Source organism: Barbus barbus, assembly GCF_936440315.1.
Source record: "Barbus barbus genome assembly, chromosome: 26".
Lineage (NCBI taxonomy): Eukaryota > Metazoa > Chordata > Actinopteri > Cypriniformes > Cyprinidae > Barbus > Barbus barbus.
In genome coordinates, this window is record NC_136754.1 from 15,980,982 (window position 1) to 16,005,205 (window position 24,224).

Consider the following 24,224-nt stretch of genomic DNA (forward strand, 5'->3'; position numbering starts at 1 on the left):
AGACACAAATCGTACTGTGGTCACACCGTTAGTATTTACACTGAGCTGCCTGCTTGCAAGGATGAAGCGGAATCACTAGCACATAAGATGGATGGATGGTCGGTGGTGACACAGGACGGCTGACAGGCACCTTCACCAGGAAAACAAACCCATGGATATGTCGGCATCAACAGAAATGACAAACAAACAAGCATGGACATTTTGATGGCCATATTTAAAGCATACACTGACAGATGAAGGCACTATTGCAAGCAAAGTCGAATTACTATTTGTGACAACCTACAGTCCAAACCTCACTTGGGCTAGATGTTAGAGCGGAAGAGAACAAGGCTTTTGATTCAGTGGGGTTATTCATAACATGTCAATTCCAGTCGCATTTTATGGCTATCATCTATCTTTGCTTCTCAGAACTAACTTTTTTGCATGCGATATTAAAACAGCTGCTTATTGAATAACAAAAGTGTGCAAATCGCTTTTAATCGTGTTTTAGGGCTTCACATATTTCCTGGTTTCATATCAACCCCACATAATATTGGGACTAATAGGCTACAGGAAGTGACCTGTGAACGGACATCCTCCTGACAGCTGAAAAATGCTCATATTGGGAACGGCTGTGGGAGTGTGATAACTAACAGGGCAGTAATAAACTACTCACCAGATAATAAATTCCATGCTAGTTACTGTAATTTGCGTTGGGGGACTTTCAAGTGAAACTATAGATTATACATATTTAAGTGCTGAAGAGTTCGATAACATGATTTAAGTGAGAATTAGGGATCAAACTGTTAAAATTGATTTAAAAAAGAAGAAATATTTGGGCCGTTTAGGTTCTGTGTGGTCAAAAAGCCTTCTAAAAGTTAAATCCCATCTTATGCGTTTTCATTATCCTATCAATAGTGAAAAAGGGCTGCAAATGAAGGAATAGGAATAAAATACAAACTCATTGCAGAGACATAACAACCTAGCCCAAGGGTTCTGCAGTTGTTGCAGGCGAGTACATTCGGATTACATTCTCATTCCAAGGGATTGTCCAAATCGTCGTCGACTACCAGTGCCTCAAAGCCCGGACTGGGTTTGCTAGCTTTGCTTTTGGCCCTGCTGTGTGAGGAGGAAGAGGAGGTCCTGTGGTTGTCCACCCTGTCCAGGCCGTCAGCCTGAGGCTCGCTCTGCTGCTGGCGTTGCTGTTTCTGGTGCCCACCTTTGCCCTCATGGGAGCCCCAGCTTTGGTACGGCCCTCCATCTCCAGAAGGGTACAGATCGTCATCCACTGCAAAGTTGTCGTCTACACCCACGTCATAGCGCTGGTATGTGCTGGCGTGGGCCTCCTCCTCACGTGCTGTGATCTCCAGGGTGCTGTTCCACATGCCGTAGCCGAAGTAGATCAAAACACCTGCAGAGACGAACACACAGAGACAACACAAACAATGCACACATGCATAAGCTACTGCACAAATGTTACTGATGAGTATTTTCTCTCACTCATCAAAAGTTTTCCTCTGTCAAATATAGCAAATGAGTAATAGTGGAGGTATTAGTCTGCTCATATAAGAGAGAGGACACTGTTGAAGACCAGTGGTGACCAATAATGTCTAGTGGTGACCGATATTACAGTAGGAACATGTGGGTCATTCCTGTTTTGTAGGAGTTTTGACCTCTGTAAATTCTACTGTAAAATGTAATTTAAGGAAGTATTGCTATAAAAACAATTCACCAAGAATATATAGTAATTATAACTTGATTATTTACAAAATGACAAAAAAATTATAATTAAAAAATAGAATGAACAGGATGGAAATAATGAGCTAATACTAGCAATTGCTCAGTGAGGGAATGACAGTTTGGATCATGGTGTCAACATGAAGTTAATTCTGATTTTTACAACTATCTTTCAAAATTAATATTACAAAAGTAATATTATTATATCAATTTTAGAAACATTCCACCAACCAACCAAGTAGCAAACTACAGTAACTAACTAAATAAATCCAAGAATTTATTAAATTCCATTGGTGATAATTACGGATGTTTATTTAAATATGATGTCACTTTATGGAGGATGATGTCATAAGGGAAATGTTTTTAGCGATATTACAAAGCATGGAAGAAACATGAAGGAATGTTATATTAGAACATAGGAAAAATCTTTTTATTGCAAATTAAAACTATATTTAAATGTTGTTTTTAAATAAGATCAAATATTAAGAAACATATTAATTTGGCAATTCAGTTCAAGCTCATTTAAAGTTTTTATTTAAAGAAATTTTGGTCAATATTTCCTGACACATATGAAACTACGCTATCTTTCAAAACTTTGAGGATAGTGAAATTTCATGTTTCTGAAAGTCACTTATGCTCATCAAGGCTGCATTTATCTGATCAGAAAATACGGTAAAGAGTGTAATATTGTGAATTACAACAACAATTTCCATTTTAATATGTTTTCAAATGTAATGTATTCCTGTGATGGCAAAGCTGAATTATCAGCATCGTTACTTCAGTCTTCGCAGTGTTACATGATCCTTCAGAAATCATTCTTATATGCTGATTTGATGCTCAAGAAACATTTCTTCTTATTATTATTGCATGTCTTATTATATCTCATTACCAGTATATGTTGAAGACAATTGTGCTGCTTAATATTTTTTTCAGGATTCTTTGATGAATATAAAGTTAAAAAGTTCAACATTTCAAAATTTCTTTGAAATAAAAATCTTTAGTAACATTTTAAATATTTTCACTTTTACTTTTGATGAAGCTGAATAAAATTAATTTCTATATTCTAAATTAATAATTTCTTTAAAAAAAAAAAAGAATACATATGTCTTACTGACCCCAAACATTGGAACAGTAGTCTATACATGAAACTGTCCTGCATATCAGAAATGACCCATCTAAATAAAACCTGTCTATTTAAAATAATACTGAAACTCACCCACAAAGCACCATACGCCAAAACGGATCCATGTGATGGTGGAGAGCTTGAGCATGAGGTAAACATTTACCAGCATGGCAGAGGCCGGGACGAAGGGAACGCAGGGAGCCATGTAGGGCAGGCGCTTGGGGTTCTCTGGCTGCTGAATGATTATGAAGATCAAAAGTGTGATGACCAGTAGCATCAGCACCAGCAGCAGCACGGCCCACCACTGGCCATCAGCGATCTGACCCGACCCGAAGATGATGAGGGAGCAGAAGCAGAAGATGAGGATGAAGAGCAGAATGACGCAGCGGGTGACAATGCGGCCAGTGGCCATAGTGGGCCGGTCCATCTTGCCCGGCAGGCCGAGCCGAATGCGCATGGTATAATAGCGAGGCCCCAGCAGCTTCTTCAGCTTCAGCAGGTACACGCTATCTGTCTCTTCTGACTCGATGCCTGAGGACATGTCTACTGTGCCATAGTTGGGGTGACTGGCGGTGTAGGTGGACTTGTCGGGTTTACCGATCAGCATCTCGTTGTCTCCTATGGACGGCAAGTTCTTGGCTCCACAGGTGTTTGTTGGAGCTCCTCCATAATCATCGCCCTCGCTAACCGGCGAACAGGCTTCCTTCTCACACTCGGCTAGAACTCCCTCCTTACGCTTTGCGTTCTGCTCAGAGAGGAAGTTGACGAATCCATGAATGTCTCCTTCGGGCTGGTAACGCAGCAGTAGCACACACACTGACACTAGTGTGTAGGCTAGCAGAGTGCCGATGGACATCATCTCGATCAGGTCCCTCAGACTGACGAGCAAAGCCAAGAGAGCAGAGAGGAAGCCTGACACCACACAGGCCACTGCAGGAGTCTCTGTGTATGTGCTCACATGGGCCAGGAACCTACAACATACAGACAGTGCACATGAAACCTTCAATCCTCCATTCACAAAAGGACAGTGCTATGTCTTTGAAGTGAGAGTGCTGATCTTTTTCAGACACCAGAAAATACACTCTCAAAAAAAAAGGTACAGAACTGTCACCGGACCCTTTCAAAAGATACAAATATGTACCAATTAGGTAGTAATATGTACATTTTAGGTACTAATATGTGCCTTTAGGGCTAAATAAGGTACAAAGGTGTACTAGCCTAATAAAGGCTTCAGTACGTTTTTTTCTGAGAGAATACCGATTACTCAAACAAGTGTTTTAACCTCAGAAAAGTGCATTATATACTGCTGTTCAATAGTTTGGGGATAGTAATTTTTTTTTAAATTAATACATTTATTCAAGAAGGATGCACAAAAATAGACAAAAGTGGCAGTAAAGACATTTATAATGTTACAAAATGTTTCTGTTTCACATAGACGCTGTTATTTTGAACATTATATTCATCAACAAATCTTGAAGAAAATGGATCACAGTTTCTACAAAAAAAATGTGACCCTGTCTGTGAAATCCAAGGTTAATGTCCTAAAATCTAATTAAAGACTTTTGACTGAAAGTTTGATTTCAACCATTAATTTCACTATGATTTCAATCTTTGACATGGCCAATATTAAAGATATCAAGGTTACATTTTCACAGAATGTTCTTTACATTAATGAAGGATGATTTTATGTAGAAAACAGTAAAACACACAAAAAATGACTTTAGCTGGGTTTTCACATATGTTTTCAGCAATGAAAATAATAAGAAATGTTTCTTGAGCACCAAATCACCATATTTTCTGAAGGTCATGTGACACTGAAGTAATGGAGTAATGACTGCTGAAAATGAGTTTTGCCATCAAAGGAATAAATTACATCTTTAAATGTATTAAAACAGAAACCAGTTATTTTAAATTGAAACAATATTTCACAATTATTACTTTTACTATTAATTACTATTTACTTGTATTTTTTTATCAAATAAATACACCCTTGGTGAGCATAAGAGACTTCTTTAAACAGTAGTATATTGACACAGATTATGTGAAGCACAGCTGAAATTCATTATAGGTACTAAACTAACCCCCCCCCAAAAAAACGGAAGTGTAAAGTCTGGAAGTGTAAGTAGTTTTGTTTTTAATTACTAAAAAATTATAGATCCTCTGCTTTAAATTTGATCATATAAGTGTGCTGCATTTTGAGATGCTTCGAGAGGTGTTACTACCAAGTGTAAATGGCGATGCATCTTGTCTGACCACTTTTGATCACCTGTGACGTGTGTACTGATGTTAATACCAGGTGTAAACAGGATGAATCATCCAAACATTCATTTTATCAAAGAAGTCTTACAACATACCCATTATTCTGGCTTTGATTTAAAATGTCAGGGCTCTAAGTAGCATTTATTTTGAGACTGCATGATGGCAGGAGCTTACTTCTCCAGCAGAGAATGATATTTAAATGCCATTTTAATCATTTGCAACACAATGGAGACAGACGCATTACAGAGCATCAAAGATCATTACTTAACCCTGTGATTTCATTTTTTTTATTACCTGAAGAGCAAACCATCTCCAGCCATGGCATAGATGATTCTCGGCATTGGGAAGAGAGAGCCCAACAAACTGACTGTCAGTCCTGCAATGGAGCCAATGGCCACTATGTATTTGGCAGTTTGGAAGCCATGTAGAGAAAACATCTCCATCAGTGGAGCATCTGTGTCAATGTCAGTGTAGGGGACCATCAGAGTGAGGATCACACTGACCTATGAGAAAGACAGAGAGGCAGAGAGTGAGACTCATTGACCTTACAAATTCTTCATCAGTTAGGAACCTAGGTGTGCTGTTTGATAGCAATCTTTCATTTGAAAGCCATGTTTCTATCATCTGTAAAACTGTGTTTTTCCATCTCAAAAACATATCTACATTGCGACCTATGCTCTCAACGTCACATGCAGAAATGCTAATTCATGTGTTTATGACCTCAAGGTTAGACTATTGTAATGCTTTACTGGTTGGTTGTTCTGCACGCTGGATCAACAAACTACAGTTGGTCCAAAATGCAGCAGCTAGAGTCCTTACTAGAACCAGGAAGTATGACCATATTAGCCCGGTTCTGTCAACACTGCACTGGCTCCCTATCAAACATTGTATAGATTTTAAAATCTTGTTAATTACTTATAAAGCCCTGAATGGCTTAGCTCCTCAGTACTTGAGCAAGCTCTTATCACATTATAAGAGGACGTCCTCCACGTCCGCTGCGTTCTCAAAACTCTGGCCATTGGATAATACCTAGAATATCAAAATCGACTGCGGACGGCAGATCCTTTTCCTATTTAGCACCCATACTCTGGAACAATCTACCTAACACTGTTCGGGAGGCAGACACACTCTGTCAGTTTAAATCTAGATTAAAGACACATTTCTTTAACCTGGCTTACACATAACACACTACTACACTTCTATTATTCAAATGCGTTAAAGGATTGTTAGGCTGCATTAATTAGATCAATTGGAACCGGGAAGAATGGCATCTACGCTAATATTTGTCCGTTTCTTTCTTATTCTGTTTCTCAGTCTGTGTCCAAATCAGATGGTGGATCGGCGCCGGGAGATGATGTCTGCGGCCCTGATCGTTGGCGGAGGCCGGACACCTGAATGAGCCCCGGGGACATATTCCCAGTGAAGACCTCGACTAAAAATATAATAAAACTAAAAAGAAAAGAAAATAACAAAAAATATAATAAAATACCTAACTACATAATACTATTATTGTTAGAAATTGCAATATAAAAATAGAAATATAATACATTTATACATTTAAAATTCTAATTAAAACAATAAGTAAACAATAAATAAACAACAATATCCTGGCCAGAGGACAACTGGCCCCCTAGTCTCGCGTAGCCAGACCTTCAGACTGCCAACGGTCCGTGGGCGTGACGTCTGAGGCTGAGACTACTGGCCCCCCGACTGAGCCTGGTTTCTCCCAAGGTTTTTTTCTCCATTCTGTCACAGAGGGAGTTTTGGTTCCTTGCCACTGTCGCCTCTGGCCTGCTCAGTTGGGGACACTTAATTTCTAGCGATTATCGGCAATTTGATTTCACAGATACTATTTAAACTAAACTGAGCAAGACAATGACATCCCTGAATTCAATAATGAAATGCCTTAAACTGAAAATTGAGTGTTTAATCTTATTATTATACATTACTGACACTCTATCCTCCAATTTGATACTGTTAAGTGCTTTGACACAATCTGTATTGTTAAAAGCGCTATATAAATAAAGGTGACTTGACTTGGCAAATGAAGGATTTATTTTTTTTTGCTGTGACTTTAAGAAATGCCCCCATTATGAAAGTTAGGACCAGACTGAAAAAATTACAATTATCATCTAATGTTTAGAGTCTTTGGAAGAATATGCAAAGTAGACTGAAACAGTACAAGGTTTCTTTTTTTTCTTCTGGTGTTTAGGACTACTAGAATGTTGCGAAACTACAGAACAAGCTGTTTTTGCGGCTTAGTTTCAATAGCTGGTCTCTATTTGTTGGGTAGGAAGCACTAAGTTTGCAAGTGACCCATTTAATAAATCTCAGAAAATGCTATCTTTATCTGTAACACAAACACATGCACACAAACACAGAAAGAAAAATGAAATGTCTGGATAAAATTAGCCTCTATGACAGCAAAATGAGATCTGGAGGGGTGAATGCTGCTAATTAACAAGTTTGCTCCTCATCAGACAGTCCTGTAGGTGTGAAACTAAACAGCCATTTTAGTAAAGGAAATTTCATTCCAGCTAAAACCAAAACCATGTGAGAAAAATTAGAGAGAGATGAAAGAATAAAAAGATCAATTAGAGGAAAACAGAGAAAATATAAATATATAGAATATATGGTTCTGATGCAGAAAAGAGGTCTGTTGGTGAATTAACACCCATTGTGTTACTATGACAACCTCCTACAGACAGACAGCATTGCACGGTGATAAAGCCGGAGAGCTTTAATAAATTCAGACATAACGCATGAAGAGAATAATCAATAACTGTCCATAAACACAAAGAAATGAACAAAGAAAAGTTATGCCACTGCAGATTATCTTTTCAAATAAAAAATTATTTATATTCTTATAGAGAGAAGAGTTAATACTTATACAGGTATCAACAGGCTGTGAATGACATAACTTAATCTAAAATGTATCACCTGTCTCAAGTCAAATGTATATCACCAACAGTTTTTACTGTAAAATCAAAATAGCCAAAAGATAGCAACATATAGAATTGTCAGGTTTAAACAAAAATCCAAGATTTTCAATGTGGTCGCATACTTCATATATGGAGTAAATAACCTAAAATTAGTGAGGGTTAATATAATGTATACTCACAGAGACATAGGCAGTGAGACAGGTGACCAGAGAGGCAGTGATGGCGTAGGGGATAGATGTGTTGGGACTCTTGGCTTCTTCTCCGGTGGTGGCTATGATGTCAAACCCAATAAAGGCATAGAAGCAAGTGGCTGCACCCTGCATGACCTGTTGGGCAGGGGGATTTATTATAGTTACAAGACAATGCAATTTCCTCCTCAGTGTTTATGCTGAGAGGCACTAACTGCACTAACGGACTGAACTTCAATAATTGATTTGAAATGTACTTTACCCCTGACCAGCCATAAGGCAGGAACCGTCCCTCATCCCAGTTGCTGCCACTGACAAAGAAGAGGCCTGCAATCATTATGAACACCCACACCACCAGATTGATGACATTCAGCACGTTGTTGAACCCGACAGAATTCTTCACACCTAGAGAAACTATCACTGTGACCAGGATGACTATGACCAGGGCCAGGAAGTCCGGATACGACTGCTCCCCTTTACCTGAGAGGTGATGAAGGAGGAATTTACAATGCATTACATGGTTAAGCCAGTTTTGATGCTATTTGATGCAGTTTTGAAAATATTGTCTGAAAGTTTAAACAAACCTAAAAAGCAATCATTGAAAAGGATTTTTGAGGTTATTGTGGCCTCGTGATGTCTCAAATACTTTTCTAAACTATACAGTTGATTAGACAGACAGACAGACAGACAGACAGACAGACAGATAGACAGATAGACAGATAGATAGATAGATAGATAGATAGATAGATAGATAGATAGATAGATAGATAGATAACAGCTGACATGATCATTGATAGGTTATTTCACATATAAAATATATACACCTCATTACTGGATTGTTAATAATTTTTTGGAATAAATGCAAAAATGCTCAAAAACACTAAATTGATGAGACTGAGGCCTCTTTTTTTTCAGAACAGCACTGCATGCCACTGATAATCAGAAAGACAGATAAACAGATAGATAGATGTCTCTCAGATAACAGTAGTGAGTTTGGACAGCTGTTTTCACAACTTGACAACAAAAAGTCCTCATATGACCCCTCAATGCCATCATGAATAAACCATGCATTTCTAAAAAATACTCAGCATACTAACCAGGCCTTAAGCAGAAATAACTATGAACTGTAATGTGGCTGCTACATGTGTGCAGAGAGACACGCAGATGGAGGGATATTTGATTCTCAGAGGAAAGGGATTCGTAAAAGTAAAAGAGATTTTGCAACAGCTGCTGATTGAGTAAGATTGTGTATTTTGGCATGATATGTCATGTTTTGTCAGACACAATAGTCTATTATGTAACATCTGTCTGCAAACCATACATGCCATGCAGGAAGCAAATATTGTCCTTTCTAGAGTAGCCAATATTAATATTTCATTCCTTCATCTGTAGTCTGAGGATCTACAGGTGTGTCTATTTGAGAACTCAAATTTTTGAAGGTCAAGGGTTTTTAATGCCAAGGACTCCAAAATATGACAATCCCCTTGTTAAGGGCCTTCTCCTAAAAATATAAAGGCAGCTACACATATTAATGTGAGAGAAATGTGTGATATTCTAAACAATAATAAATAATTATTTTTGTATTACTTTACTGAAACCAAACAATTCAACCATATTAAAACATTATCTGTAAAAAAAAAACACTTTTTTAACAATATTTTTCATTTATTCATGTGTGAAACATTTTAAAAGATGATTGCATTACCAAGTAATTGCATAATCAGCATTCAAGATACATGCAAGCATTTTTCACATGAATATTTAGCGAAACAAGAACATGTCAAGACCTAGAATTTGCTTCAGATCATATCTGCTTTAAAAATATTTCTGTCCTAATTTTAATAGCAAATGCCCAGCCTAAGAAAGTGCTTATTTTTCCTTTGATGTAAGTGGAGCAGCTGTTTCACAGTTTAGCAGAAGCTGTGAGGAAGGTTGCTCTGTTTATAACAAGCTTTCCTCACATTGTCATTGTCACCAGACTATTGACTGCTAAAGTTAGAGGTGCCTTTTCTTTTCTGCAGCTCCATTAACTCCAGTCTATTGATAAATTAAGCTTACTGTAACTTGTGTTGTAATTGTTGAGTGTGTGTGTATGTGTCAAGGTTATTAGTGTCATTCCCAAATTCTTTCTTTGAAAATGGCAACACTCAGTGACATGAACCCAATCGTTTAACTCAATAGGAAAACAGGCAGGATTTAATAATGACAGGCTGTCAAATATATTCCTGTGAAATAAAAGAGGTTTTCTTTTTGCCGTATTAAAAGAATATTTCACCCAAAAATGAAAATTTGCTGAAAATTTACTAATCCTCAGGCCATCTAAAATGAAGATGAGTTAGTTTTTTCATTAGAACAGAGAGATTTATTAGACAGATTTCAGATTTGGAAAAATTTATCTGTAGATGAGTTTGTTAATTACTTCACTTGCTCAACAATGGATCCTCTGCAGTGAATGGGTGCCGTCAGAATGAGTGTCCAAACAGTTTATAAAAACATCACAATAATCCACAAGAAATCTACACTACTCAAGTCCATCAATTAATCTTTTGTGAAAAGCTGTTTATTTATAATAAACAAATCCATCAAGATTTGTAACTTCAAACCATTGCTTCCTGCAAAAAAAAAAGAGTCCTCTATCCATAATAACATATGGTCGTGTGGATTACTTGTGGATTATTATGATGTTTTTATCAGTTGTTTGGATTCTCATTCTGACGGCACCCATTCACTGCAGGGGATCAATCAGTAAGCAAGTGATATAATGCAAAATTTCTCCAAATCCATTCAGATAAAGAAACAAACCTATCTACATCTCAGATGTCCTGAGGGTAAATTTGCAACTAATTGTATTGGGTGAACTATTCCTTTAAAATTAATCCAGGTCTCAGACTATGATGATTATTTTTTAAACACAAAATTTATAATAATGTTAATGCAACTCACCCAAGCCGTTGAGCGTTCCTATGTGGTTGATCATGAAGCCGCTGATGCTGTGATTGGCCAGTGAGTCAAACATACTGCTGAGTGCACTGGCTCCTGCTGCTGTACCAATCAGATATTCCAAAATCAGATTCCAGCCAATAAAAAAAGCCACAAATTCTCCCACGGTCACATAGCTGTAAGTATAGGCCGATCCTGTGGTTTTAGGCACACGCACACCAAATTCAGCATAGCACACCCCTGTGGAGAGATAACAACTGTAACACCTGCACTCCTGGAGGTTATCAATATAAGCATGCAAGTCTCTAACTGGTTGCTGAGATGGAATCATTGATTTTTTTTTTTTTTTCTGGAGTGTCAGATCAATTCTTAAATGTCAAACTCATAGAATCCCAGTGGACCAGATAACAGGAGGGAAATCCCTCTTCACAGGCTGAATCCCTGTAAGCCCCACTTCAGTGGAAAAGATAAGGATTATCTGCTTCTACATTCATTCCAAGATGTACTCTCTGACATCAGTGCTATAAAGCAGTACATAAAGCAGTATTTTTGAGTAAAATATGAAAAAATATGACGGCACTAGATTTTATTAACTGAGACATGAATCATGATTGAATGGTGAAAAGTGGCAGTTGCATACCTAAATGGAATCAGATTTAATTATATTTCACTTAAAAAAGCTGCTATAGCTTTTGGCATTTGGCTATTGGTTAACATTATCCAATCATTGAAGTTAAACAATTGAAAATGGGGGGAAAATCTAATTGTGAAATAAATGCTTTACTCTAGTTCATGTTGGCCACAATTATTAACACGTAATTATTGCAACGTCCTTTTCCCAAGATAACAGCTCTGAGTTTTCTCCTATAATGTCTGAAGAGTTTGGAGAACACTTGATAAGAGATCAGAGACCATTCCTTCATCCAGACTCTTCCCAGATTCACAGCTCCATGACGGTGCTTCTTCTCTTCAGTTCACCCCACTCATTTTCTATAGGATTCAGGTCAGAGGACTGGGATGGCCATGGCAAAAGCTTCATTTTGTGATCAGTAACCCATTTCTGTGTTGATTTTGGTGTTTGTTTTGGATTACTGCCGTGATGGAGGTTCCAACCACCTGCCCATTATAAGATTTCTAACAGAGGCAGTCAAGTTTAGATTTTTTATCTGTTGGTATTTGATAGAATCCATGATGCCATGCATCTAAACAAGATGTTCAGGACCTCCAGCAGAAAACAGGCCCTCAACATTAAAGATCCAGCAGTATATTTAACCCTGGGCATGGGGTACTTTTTATCCCTGTTTGTACTAAACCCATCTGGTGGGTTTGCTGGCAAAAGCTCTTTTTTTAGTTTTATCTGGCCATAGAAACCAGTGCCATTTGAAGTCGTGTCTGATAACTGAATATCCTGGAGTTTGTTTTTGGATGAGCAAGGAGAATTTTTCTTGATACCCTCCCGAAAAACATGTGGTGATAGGGGCTATTTGATTTTTTTTAGGCTTTCTGACCCCAAGACTCAACTAATCTCTGCAATTCTCCAGCTGTGATCCTTGGAGAGTCTTTGGCACTCAAACTCTCCTCCTCACCGTGCATTACGATGATATAGACGTCCTCTTCCAGGCAGATTTGTAACATCTTTAGTTAATTGGAACCTCTTAATTATTTCCCTAATGGTGGAAATGTGGATTTTCAATGCTTTAGATCTTTTCTTACAGCCACTTTCTATTTTGTGAAGCTCAACAGTCTTGTTCTGCACATCAGAACTATATGGTTTTACTCGTTGTGATGGATGATTAAGGGAATTTGGCCTTTGTGTTCCTCATATTTATAATCCTGTGGAAAAGGATGCCATGGCTGGACAATTTCATGCTCCTAGTCACCCTAGTGTGCTAAAAGATGTAAATATGAATGAGAATATACTTCAGAGATATTTTACTCATAAGAATTTCTTGGGGTGCCAATAATTTAGCCAACATGCATTGAAGAAAAACATTTATTTCATCATGAGATTTTCTCCCCACTTTCAATTATTTTACTTCAAAATGTTAGAATTTTTGTGAATTTTTTTAATGAAAGTTCAAAAAGATCTGCGATGCAGATTTATTTTCACAGCCACCTTTGCTCATATTTACCAAGGGTGCAAATATTAGTGGAGGGCACTGTATATTTCAAATAAATGCTATTCATCAAAGAATCCTGAAAAAGTATCACAGTTTTCAACAGAAATTTTAAGCAGCACAACTGTTTTCAAAATTGAAGATAATAGGAATACGGAATAATTGGAATAATTGTTTCTTGAGCAGTAAATAAGCATATCAGAATTATTTCTGAACGACCATGTGACACTAAAGTCTGGAGTAATGGCTGCTGAAAATTGCTATCACAGGAATAAATTACATTTTTTAAAATAACAAAATAGAAAACTGTTATTTTAGTTTGAAATACTATTTCACAATATTACTGTTTTAATATATTTTTGATCAAATGAATGCAGTCTTGGTGAGGCTTTTTTCAAAACCATAAAAAAATCTTATAGATGCCAAATTTGTGAACACATACTGTATGGAAGTTAAGATTTTTTTTCTTGGATTATCTTACTTTAATTGATGGTTAGATTTTTGTGAACATCTTGAAAGAGGCCAGTTTTGCTAATATTTACCAAGGGTGCCGGTATTAGTTGAGGACACTGTATATCTAATAGCTACATGGAATGACAAGGACAAATGCTATCTAAACTCTGTTTCTGTTTCCATGAGTGGAAAGGTCAGCTGCATACAGGAAAAAATATCCCTTTCATTTTCCCCTCCCTTTCATTTTTGGGTTCTTTATGTTGGTATCCACAGGGAAAACTAAATAGATTTTCTCTCCAACTCTATTTTGGGTGCAGCATGCTGTGCACAGCTTCAACCTGTAAACCTAATGAGCCAGTTCAGCTTGCGTCATCACAACACATCAGGAGGCATAAAGTTATACATGTGTTCACTCAGCTAAAGCCTGACTCAGGATCAGTGAATAAAAAATGATGCTATCCACAGTACAATAACACTGCCTAGGCGGTGCTTCACTGGGGGCAGGTTTACAGGAAGATGACAGACCTCTCTTCTCTGTGTTTTTCTCTTTTGTGTCTGACTGACTAGAACAGGAAGTGGGGGCTGCACTCACCTGACAGGATGGAGGCCACAGCAGCGATGATGAAAGACACAATGACCCCGGGCCCTGCCATTTCCTTAGCCACCAGTCCAGACACCACATACATGCCAGTGCCTACACAGCTTCCCACTCCCAGAGACACGAGGTCCACAGTGGAGAGAACGCGGGCGAGTTTAGTGCCGTGAGCCCCAGTGCTGCCCGTGCTCTCCAGCATGGACTCCACCGGCTTCGTGCGCAGGACGCGGGACTGGAAGGCAAACCAGTTGGCCCCCCATTGAATCCGCCGCGGGTCCAGTTTGGCGAACAGCCCGCTCATCTTGGAGCCTGGTTATGGATCAGGGGGCTGCAAGAAATGGGGCTGATACTCGGCTGATACTCTGAAGAGATCTGAAGAAGCTTTGGGGTTTAGTCTAACAGTATAGGGCGTCACACAGAAAGCAGATGTGGAAAGAGATGTTCTCTGTCCTTCAGAGGAGCATCATTACCACATATTTCCACATGACCAGTGAGGGTGAAGGTGAAGCAACGCTGTGAACAAAATAAGATGACAACAGTGTAATCAATTATTATTCATGCTATGCATTTCTTAAACTACATGTATACTACAAGAATGGGTGAAATTGATCAAAAGTGTCAGAAAAGGCACTTTTTGTATTGTACAAACATTAAATTAACACTGTTTTTATTTAATAAAAATCTTGAATAAAATGTCACAGTATCAGAGTTTCCACAAAATAATTAAGCAGCACAACACTGATAATAAGAATAAGAAATATTTTTTAAACAGCAAATCAGCATATTAAAATGATTTCTGAAGAATTGTGACACTAAAGACTGGAGTAATGGCTGAGAGCCATGTGGTATATACACATGCACAGTATATATACACAAATTTAGTTATTTTTAAATGTAATACTATTTCACAATACTACCAGTTTCTTGGAGGCATTAGAGACTTTTTTCAGAAAAATTAAAAAATGTTACCATCCCCAAACTTTTGAATGGTGAAGTACATTTATAATAAATAAAAATATTCATTTTTTTAATAATAAAACATGGCTATAATATCATATCTATATCTTTTATGAAATAACAACACAATAATTTTATAATAATGCAGATTAATATTAATATAATCCTTTTCTCAGTAGCAGTGAAATTATGCTACATTTTTCATTTCTTATATGCAATTCATATTTTAAATCTATATACAAAATAATGTATTTTTCACCTGCCTAATTCATCTAAAATATTCTGTTACTTGTTGTTTCCAATACCATTCCTTATCATACTGTGATTTCTCCCAAAAAGATGCATTTGCTATTGTTCAAATCGCTTTCTGAAGCAAACCAAAGGCTTTGACTACTAAAACATTTGTGCTGTAGTAAAAGCCTCTTCGTGCTAGCCTTGAGGAAATGTGCTGTATTCACATTTACATTTACCCGCCTGATTAAATACTAATGCAGGAGGCAAGAACATCTTTTTATCCATCACTGATCTCTGTGAAAGAAAGGCCCGTTAGCTTTGTCTAATACTTGAATGAATGCTTTGTACAATGTCAAAAATGTAAACACAATATTTTGCTGCCATTGCGGACCACAAAAAATATATATAAGAAGAACTCAGTCGTGGATGGATCTGTCTGGCAAAATGAGACTTTCATCAGAGAAATCAAATAAATAATCTACATGCTAATAATATGTCACATTTAATTCAAGACAGCTCTTAGATTTAGAAACAGAACAGAAACCAAACTATTTATGCCATTTGTTTCCATCATTTAAACAAGAAAGCTTCTTTATAATTGCACTTTCATTATTGTCTGGCTATAGTGAATTTTCATTAGGCATTCATTTCAAGTCCACCTGACAAATCAGTTCAGAAAGATTATTAAATAAATATGAAAAATAAGCTTCAGTAGGTGGTACTAAAAGCAATGACTTTTTGTAAGAGTTTGTAGATTTGATATCTTGAGGGGCTTTTGATAGGAAAGAGCAGAAGATAACATCAAGACCCATGTTGAACACCAATAAAATGTGCTGATGAGTCCTGGTGTGCAGCCAAATAGGAACAGACGAGGAACTAAACCCAGCCTGTTCATTCCAGCTCTCATCGGCTTAATTTCCTATCTGACATTCTTTCTCCTCTGATCTTTTCTTTCTCAAACCCCTTTCATTCCAACAACTCATTTTTTTACACCTCATTTTATAGTCCTTTCCTCTTCTCTTTCACCACTAGCTCAGTTCCTTCCCTTTTAACTCATCAATCCTGTCACTTTGAAGGATTTTGATGGCTTCTCCCAGCTATAATGATACTTTCTCTCCTTCATCCCATGTCTAACTGTCTGCAGAATGACAGTAACAGATTGCAGTGAAGTCTGTCCATCACAGAGACTAAAGCACATGGATGCCGACCAAGATAATGATTTGTCTAGGTTTACAACCACACAGCAGCCCACATGGAATGGGACTGTCTGCTCTATAGCTTATAAATTACCTAAATGCATGATAATTTATATTGTGGTTTCTAGAAAAACAATAAACTAAGGTGATGTCGTCCCTGTTGGTCAGCAAATGTGAAAGAAACGGTTATTTAAAGATTATATGCCATTTCAGTGTGCGGTATAAAGATAAACTCCAACCTCATACAAAGCATACGTGGCCCAGTATCATATGTGAACCTGTCATAGTCACATTACACTGATGCAGTTTGTCTCTTTAGTCTGCTAGAAGAGTATATATTCAAACCTTGCCACTGACCTTATGACACACACATGTATAAACAGTGGCCTGAGGTGCAACACAGAGCATTGGTATAATTCAAAGTGACAAGATGAATCCATAAAGAACCAACATACACAGCTCTGCCTATATGTAATACTTTCCACATGTATTCTATGCAACAGACACACAACACAATATATTTCAGCAGAAAATCATAGCACAAGGCAAAAAAATACATATAGCCAGTTATATGAAAGGCGCATATATACTTCAAATTCAGTGTCAATGGTTAAGAACATTATACGAGTCTCTTACCTTCTCTCTAATAGTCTAATATTCTTAAGGGTACTTACTTTAATACCATAATTTATGGCACTTACTTTAACATTTTGTCCACCTAAAATGAGCAGTTAAAGAAATTAATTGACAAATCATTGTTATTTGTGATAAACTGCAAAGTTTTGGGAGTGACAACCCCCAATGGTTACATCAGAATCACATAATTGAATTACAAAATAAGGTAACACCTTATTTTAAGGTGTATTTGTTACGCATGTTACATGTACTTACTATCTTAATAGTGCTGTCAAACGATTAATCGTGGTTAATCCAAAATAAAGGTTTTTGTTTACATAATATATGAGAGTGTGTACTGTGTATATTTATTATGTATATATAAATACAAACACATGCATGTATATATTTAAGAAAAATATATTATGTTTATATATTAAATATATTTATATATAATATAAAATATAATAATATAAATATATAAATGTATATACATATATATTTTCAAAATATATACTGTATGTGGGTGTATTTATATAAACATAATAAACAAACACAGTACACATACATATATTATGTAAACAAAAACTTTTATTTTGGATGCGATTAATCACGATTAATCATTTGACAGCACTATATATGACCCTGGACCACAAAACCAGTCATAAGTGTCAATTTTTTTAAACTGAGATTGATACATAATCTGAAAGCTGAATAAATAAGCTTTTCATTGAAGTGTGGTTTGTTAGGATAGGACAATATTTGGCCGAGATACAACTATTTGAAAATCTGGAATCTGAGGGTACAAAAAAATCTAAATACTGAGAAAATTGCCTTTAAAGTTGTCCAAATTAAGTTCTTAGCAATGCATATTACTAATCAAAAATTAAGTTTTAATATATTCACGGTAGGAAATTTACAAAATATCTTCATGGAACATGATCTTTACTTAATATCCTAATAATTTTGGTCATAAAAGAAAAATTTATCATTTTGACCCATACAATGTATTTCTGACTATTGCTACCCCAGCGACTTAAGACTGGTTCCCTGCCGATACTCCACTCGTACTGCGTGTTGTTAAAGACGCTATGGGAAAAAGCCTTTTTTCTCCTGAACTGAAGCCTTATTCAGTCACGCAGTGAAACTGCACGACTATTGGTTCGTGCAGTGTGTAAAAAAACGAACCAATGGGTCGGCAGCGGAGCTGCACGAGCCTATGGCGACGAAGCCCACTAGATCCCGCCAGAATGGGCAGGGCCATCTGGCTATATAAGCGGCCATTTCGCCATAGGATCCTCAGATTTCTTCTCCTTCAGCGACGACGACTTCGTCTCCACTGATCCCAGAAGCCTACTCGCCATTGTCACGCCTCGCAGCTGGACCAGCGACCTCAAATCTGCACGGCTGAGTCGCCGCCTTTTCCTCGCGCTTCAGCATTGCAGCAGTTCCAGTCCCGTTCGCTGCAACCATCCGGTGAGTGCTATAAAAGAGCATATTTCTCGGCATTGTTGCAAATGCCACGACAGCGAGTGTGGCTCGTGCAGGGAATCTTGCACGATGCAGAAGAGCAGTGAGCTGGGTCACGGCCACACAGAGACTGCGTGCTCAATGAGACGGAATGCTCGTTCAGAGCACAGACACGTCCTGTGCTCTGAGGTGATGACTTGGCTGGCAAAGGGCGCCGTAGAAACGGTCCCTCCAGCCCAGAGTGAGTCGGGTTTCCATTCCTTGTCCCCAAAAAGAATGACGGCCCATTCTTGGTCTCAGAATACCTGAATCGCACCCTCATAAAGAGGTTGTTCAGGATGATCACGCTGAAGCAGATCCTCTCACAAATTCGTACAGGGGGCTGGTTCTATCTCTGGACCTGAAAGGCCATACTTTCACATCCAGATAGCCCCCCATCACATACGATTCTTGTGATTAGCCTTTGGGGGAGTGGCTTATCAGTGCACGGTCCTTCCTTGGATGGTCTCTGCCCCCCTGCACATTTACGAAGTGTGTGGACGTGGCTCTTTCCCGTCTAAAACAGATGGGAATCCGCATTCTCAACCCCCTCGACGACTGGCTCATTCTGACCCAGTCAGAGGTGGAGCTACTTTCACACAGGATTTTCCTCAGCCACTTAGAGCGGCCTCCCTCAAGAGCGGCACCGCTCGCCCTCTCAAAGCGTTTCAGAGAATGCTGGGCCTCATGGCCGCAGCATCGCCAGTGCTATAGCTGGGCCCGCTTCGCATCCGGCCCCTCCAACCGCGGGTTCCACTCCATCCCTGTGTGACAGCCCTGGCCCCCTGAAAGAACCCACGATGGATGGAGAGGGGCGTGGTCATGGGAATGGTCTGCAACAGGAAAATTGTCATGACAGACGCCTCCAACACAGGTTGGGGGGCGCTGTGTGAAGGCAAACCGACCTTCGGCAATTGGTCGAAAGCGGAGAAGGGCTTCCACATCAACTGCTTGGAGACGCTAGGAGTATGTCGAGCCCGCCAGTTTTTCCTGCCAGACCTAATAGGACGCCATGTGCTGATTCGCTCAGACAACATGTCCATAGTGTCCTATATAAATCACCAGGGAGGTCTCTCCTTGAAGCGCCTATTCACTCTGGTAGAGCGCTTTCTGGAGTGGGCTCAGCTCAACCTGCGCTCGCTGAGAGCAGCGCACATGCTGGGCAGATTGAACCAAGGAGCGAATATGTTATCTCGGAGCAATGTCCCCTCAGAGGTATGGATGCTCCATCCGCAGACAGTTCGGATGATCTGGAAGATCTTTGGCATGGCCAAAATAGATCTTTTCACCTCCAAAGACAGCTCTCACTGCCCAATTTATTATTCAAAGGTCAAGGACGAGTTGGCCCATGATTGGCCCAACCTCCTCCTTTATGTATTCCCCCTGATTGCCCTGATTCCACAGGTCATCAGGCGAATCAGGGAACAAGGACACAAGGTTCTATTGGTGGCCCCCTTGTGGGAAAACAAACCTTGGTTGTCAGAGCTGACTCAGCTGCTGGCAGCAGCCCCCTGGCCCCTGAGACGGGATCTCCTCTCTCAGGCGAATGGAACAATATGGCACCCTCGGCTCGAGCTGTGGGCTCTCCACATTTGGCCGCTCGACGGGAGCCTACCAGCCTCCCAGAGCAAGTGTTAAACACCATTTCTGAGACTAGAGCCCCGTCTACGAGATGCCTCTAAGCCCTTAAGTGGTCTGTTTTCTCCACTGGGTGCCTAGACCGCAGTGAAAACCCATCTACCTCTGAGTTAGCGGTGGTTCTGTCCTTCCTGCAGGAGCTGCTGGATAAAGGACATTCCCCTTCCACATTCAAGGTGTTCATAGCAGCTATAGCGGCCTTTCCTGCCCCTATAGCAGGCCAATCGGTGGGCAGATACAACTCAGTTGTCTGTTTCTGAAGGGAGCCCAGAGGCTGAATCCGCCTAGGCCCCTTACCGTCCCTACATGGGACCTGCCCACTGTATTGAGAGCCGCTACACTCTACGAACCTTCAGTCACTGTCGCTGAAGACGGCTTTGCTATTAGCACTCCAAGGTCGTCCTGAAACCAAGGCATGGTTACGTACCCAAGGCACTTTCCTGAGGAGGACCGGGAGTTATCTTTGTTATGCCCTGTAGAGCTTTGAGGATCTACTTTGAGCGTTCCGCCTCCTTTAGGCATACGGAACAGCTCTTTGTAAGCTTCGGTAACCGCGCCAAAGGGCATCCGGTCACGAAGCGAAGACTCTCTAAGTGGATAGTGGATGCTGTTATGCTGGGTTCCTTGCATACTTCAGTCCTGGAAGTACTGAGTATGTAAAAGTTACATGGAACGATCACCCAGGCCGAGCATAACCTCTATGAGTTTAGCTCGCTTTAGCCCGGAGTATACTATTGCACTTCTCTATGGGCATTAAATGCTTTATGGAGGTATATTATGCAGTCGTTCCTCTACCTTAGCACGGCGTGATTGAATTGTGTTCCCATAGCGTCTTTAACAAGATGCAATACGAGTGGAGTATCGACAGGGAACATACTCGGTTACTATCGTAGCCTCGGTTTCCTGAGATACAGAACGAGTACTGCGTACTTTGCCGTGCCAGGTAGCTGCACGACTCAGTCGTCACTTCAGTCGAAGTAACCTGAGGATCCTATGGCAAAACGGCCGCAGTACTCGTTCCGTATCTCAGGGAACCAAGGTTACGACAGTAACAGAGTACGTTTTGTGGTCCAGGGTCACATATTATAATAACAGTTAATTATGCATAATTACATACAAGTAACCTTAAACCAAATCCTAATCCTAACCCTAACCATATAATAAGTACATGGATTTAATTAATACTAAGTACTTAAATAATAATTACATTGTAACAGGGACACCTTATAATAAGCTGTAACCCAAAATAAATGTAACTGTAATCTGTTACAGTTACTGAGAAAAAAAGTGTAATTAAACAGTATGAAATTACTTATGACAATTACAATTACAATTGAGGTTACATCTGATTATTTTCACACACATAAAGATTTGATTAATTTCTTTCCAAAAATTGCATTGACTGCTGTAAAATATGAGACACCAATATTTCAGGAGTTTAGGACACAGAAGAGGACACATGTTTATTTGATAACTGGTTTATTTCCTATTTAGGATTGTGTATTTGCTTTAATGTTTGCAATGATGAAAAGATTTGCTACGCAAAGATTAGATTTCAAAGCTATTAAACTATATTTTGCTATAATTGTAAATCTGTATTTATCCTCAGAATGATCTCAAAGTAAGAAGATGTGCTAAAGTCAGATTTTGTAGTGGCTGTGCTTTAAAATTATTATTAAAATTATTATAACCTTATTTCAAGTGATGAAGGATTTTGAAACTTTGACAGAAATCAGTGATGAGTACTACTGTGAGGTTAACCCTGCCTGCTTTAAATGTTTTAAAATGGTTAACAGTTTAGGAAAAAAAAAAAAAGTAATCCAAAAGTAATCAAATGTAATCAGTTACAAACGTAATTGAAATAGTTACACCACTAATTACATTTTAAATAGGGCAACTTGTAATCTGTAACCTATTACATTACTATCCAACTTAACCGTCCCAACACTGCAACCCTATGTATGTTCCATATGTGTTTGGGCACCTGAACCTGTGATGGTTGACATAGTGATAACCATAGCAACATTTTGACGTATTACAGCTGTTAACATGTGTAAACATAAAGAAACATGGATGCCACTTTAACCCATTTGGTGTTAGCTTTCTTGTCCAAACTACTAGTGACAATAGACATATTTTCAGCATCAGGATGTTTTTCATCTTTAAAATGTATGTGTATGCAAGTACATTCATACACTTTACTGCCAAAATTATTGGGACACCCCGTTCCAATGAACAGGTTTGACTACTTTAGTAATTTCCATGAGTACAAATCTTAACATGTGATGATATTCTAGAAAATTGTGTGCTTTTAATTTTATAACAACAATTTTGACAGGACCCTTTTCTATTCTAACATGACAATGCCTCTGTGTATAAGGCAAGGTTCAAAAAGAAATGACTGAAAGCCAAGTCCTAATCCCAGCTGAACACCTCTGGTGTGACTTTAAATGCAGACCTTGAGCCAAAAACTCTTGTCTTATACACAGAGGCATTGTCATGTTAGAATAGAAAAGGGTCCTGTCCAAACTGTTGATATAAAATTAGAAGCACAAATTTAGGTAGTTCTCAGTTCCCAATTCCATTCAATATCATATGCTTAAAGATTAAGATTTGTACTCATGGACATTACTAGTCAAACCTGTTCATTAGAAGGGGTGTCCCAATACTTTTGGCAATATAGTGTATGTTATAGGTTATATACATACATACACTAACGTTCAAAAGGTTTGGAGTCAATGAAATTTATTTGATGTTTATTTAAAAAAAAACTGTAATATTGTTAAATATTCTTACAATTTAAAATATCTATCTTTAGTTTAGATAGATCTTAAAATGTAATTTATTCCTGTAATGTCAAATCAGTCATTACTCCAGTCTTCAGTGTCACATGATCCTTCAGAAATTATTCTAATATGCTGATTTGATGCTTGAGAAACATTTATTATTACCATTGTTGAATATATATATATTTGCTTTATAACATTATAAATGTTTTACTGTCACTTTTGATCAATGCAATTGATCAACTGATTAATGCATCTTTGTTGAATGAAAGTATTTATTTCTTTAAAGAAATCCTACTGACCACAAACTTGTGAATGATAGTGTATATGACATAAAAAGCATATACAGAGTTGGCTGTGATATTCATGCAACAATATAAGCTAATATGCATTTGAAGCAAGTATATTATTTTATTACAGAGCCCGAAAAACACAACCCAAACAGGTGGAGCCCCAGGTGGATGTCAAGTTCACCTAAATCAGTCACGGCTATCATTTAGAAATCGGGGTAACAGGGTAATTGCAGTGTGATTGGTAAGAGAGGAGGTGATGGAAAGTGTTTGGCCATCTGCAGGCAATGTGAGAAGAATTGATTTCCATTGTGAGATCATTGTGTGGGAAAAGAGAGTGGGCGTTTTTACAGCTTTTGTCAAGGAGGTCTGATTGATTGAACTGTTGCCAGTGTGCATCTGAACGGCAGTATTCGTTACAAACCAGATATTGTTCATACGAGGAATAAAAAACACCATAGAATCGTTTGGCTTCACTGATCAAGCTGTACAACCTAACATGATAAATGTTTCCTTTTTTTGTTCAGTTTCTAATTGATGTTGATTCATCTGATAGTATTTACAGCTACATTTTATTCAAAAACACATACGCCATCACTACACCCTAAATAAAACTTTGGGACCTGGTCTATTCACATACTGATAAAAAATTCAGGACATTTTTAT

The 24,224-nt window shown here is 38.4% G+C and overlaps 1 protein-coding gene across 1 annotated transcript; it reads right to left on the reverse strand.

Annotated features, from left to right (window-relative positions):
• Positions 1-1,013: 1,013 nt before the first annotated feature.
• On the reverse strand, positions 1,014-14,634 carry LOC306846712 (putative cationic amino acid transporter; the record flags this gene model as incomplete). The annotated part of the gene is made up of 7 exons (XM_079380290.1): positions 1,014-1,390; positions 2,933-3,810; positions 5,393-5,601; positions 8,220-8,366; positions 8,491-8,708; positions 11,172-11,408; positions 14,331-14,634. 7 exons carry the CDS (start codon positions 14,632-14,634, stop codon positions 1,014-1,016), a joined length of 2,370 nt encoding a protein of 789 aa, XP_079236416.1.
• Positions 14,635-24,224: the final 9,590 nt, after the last annotated feature.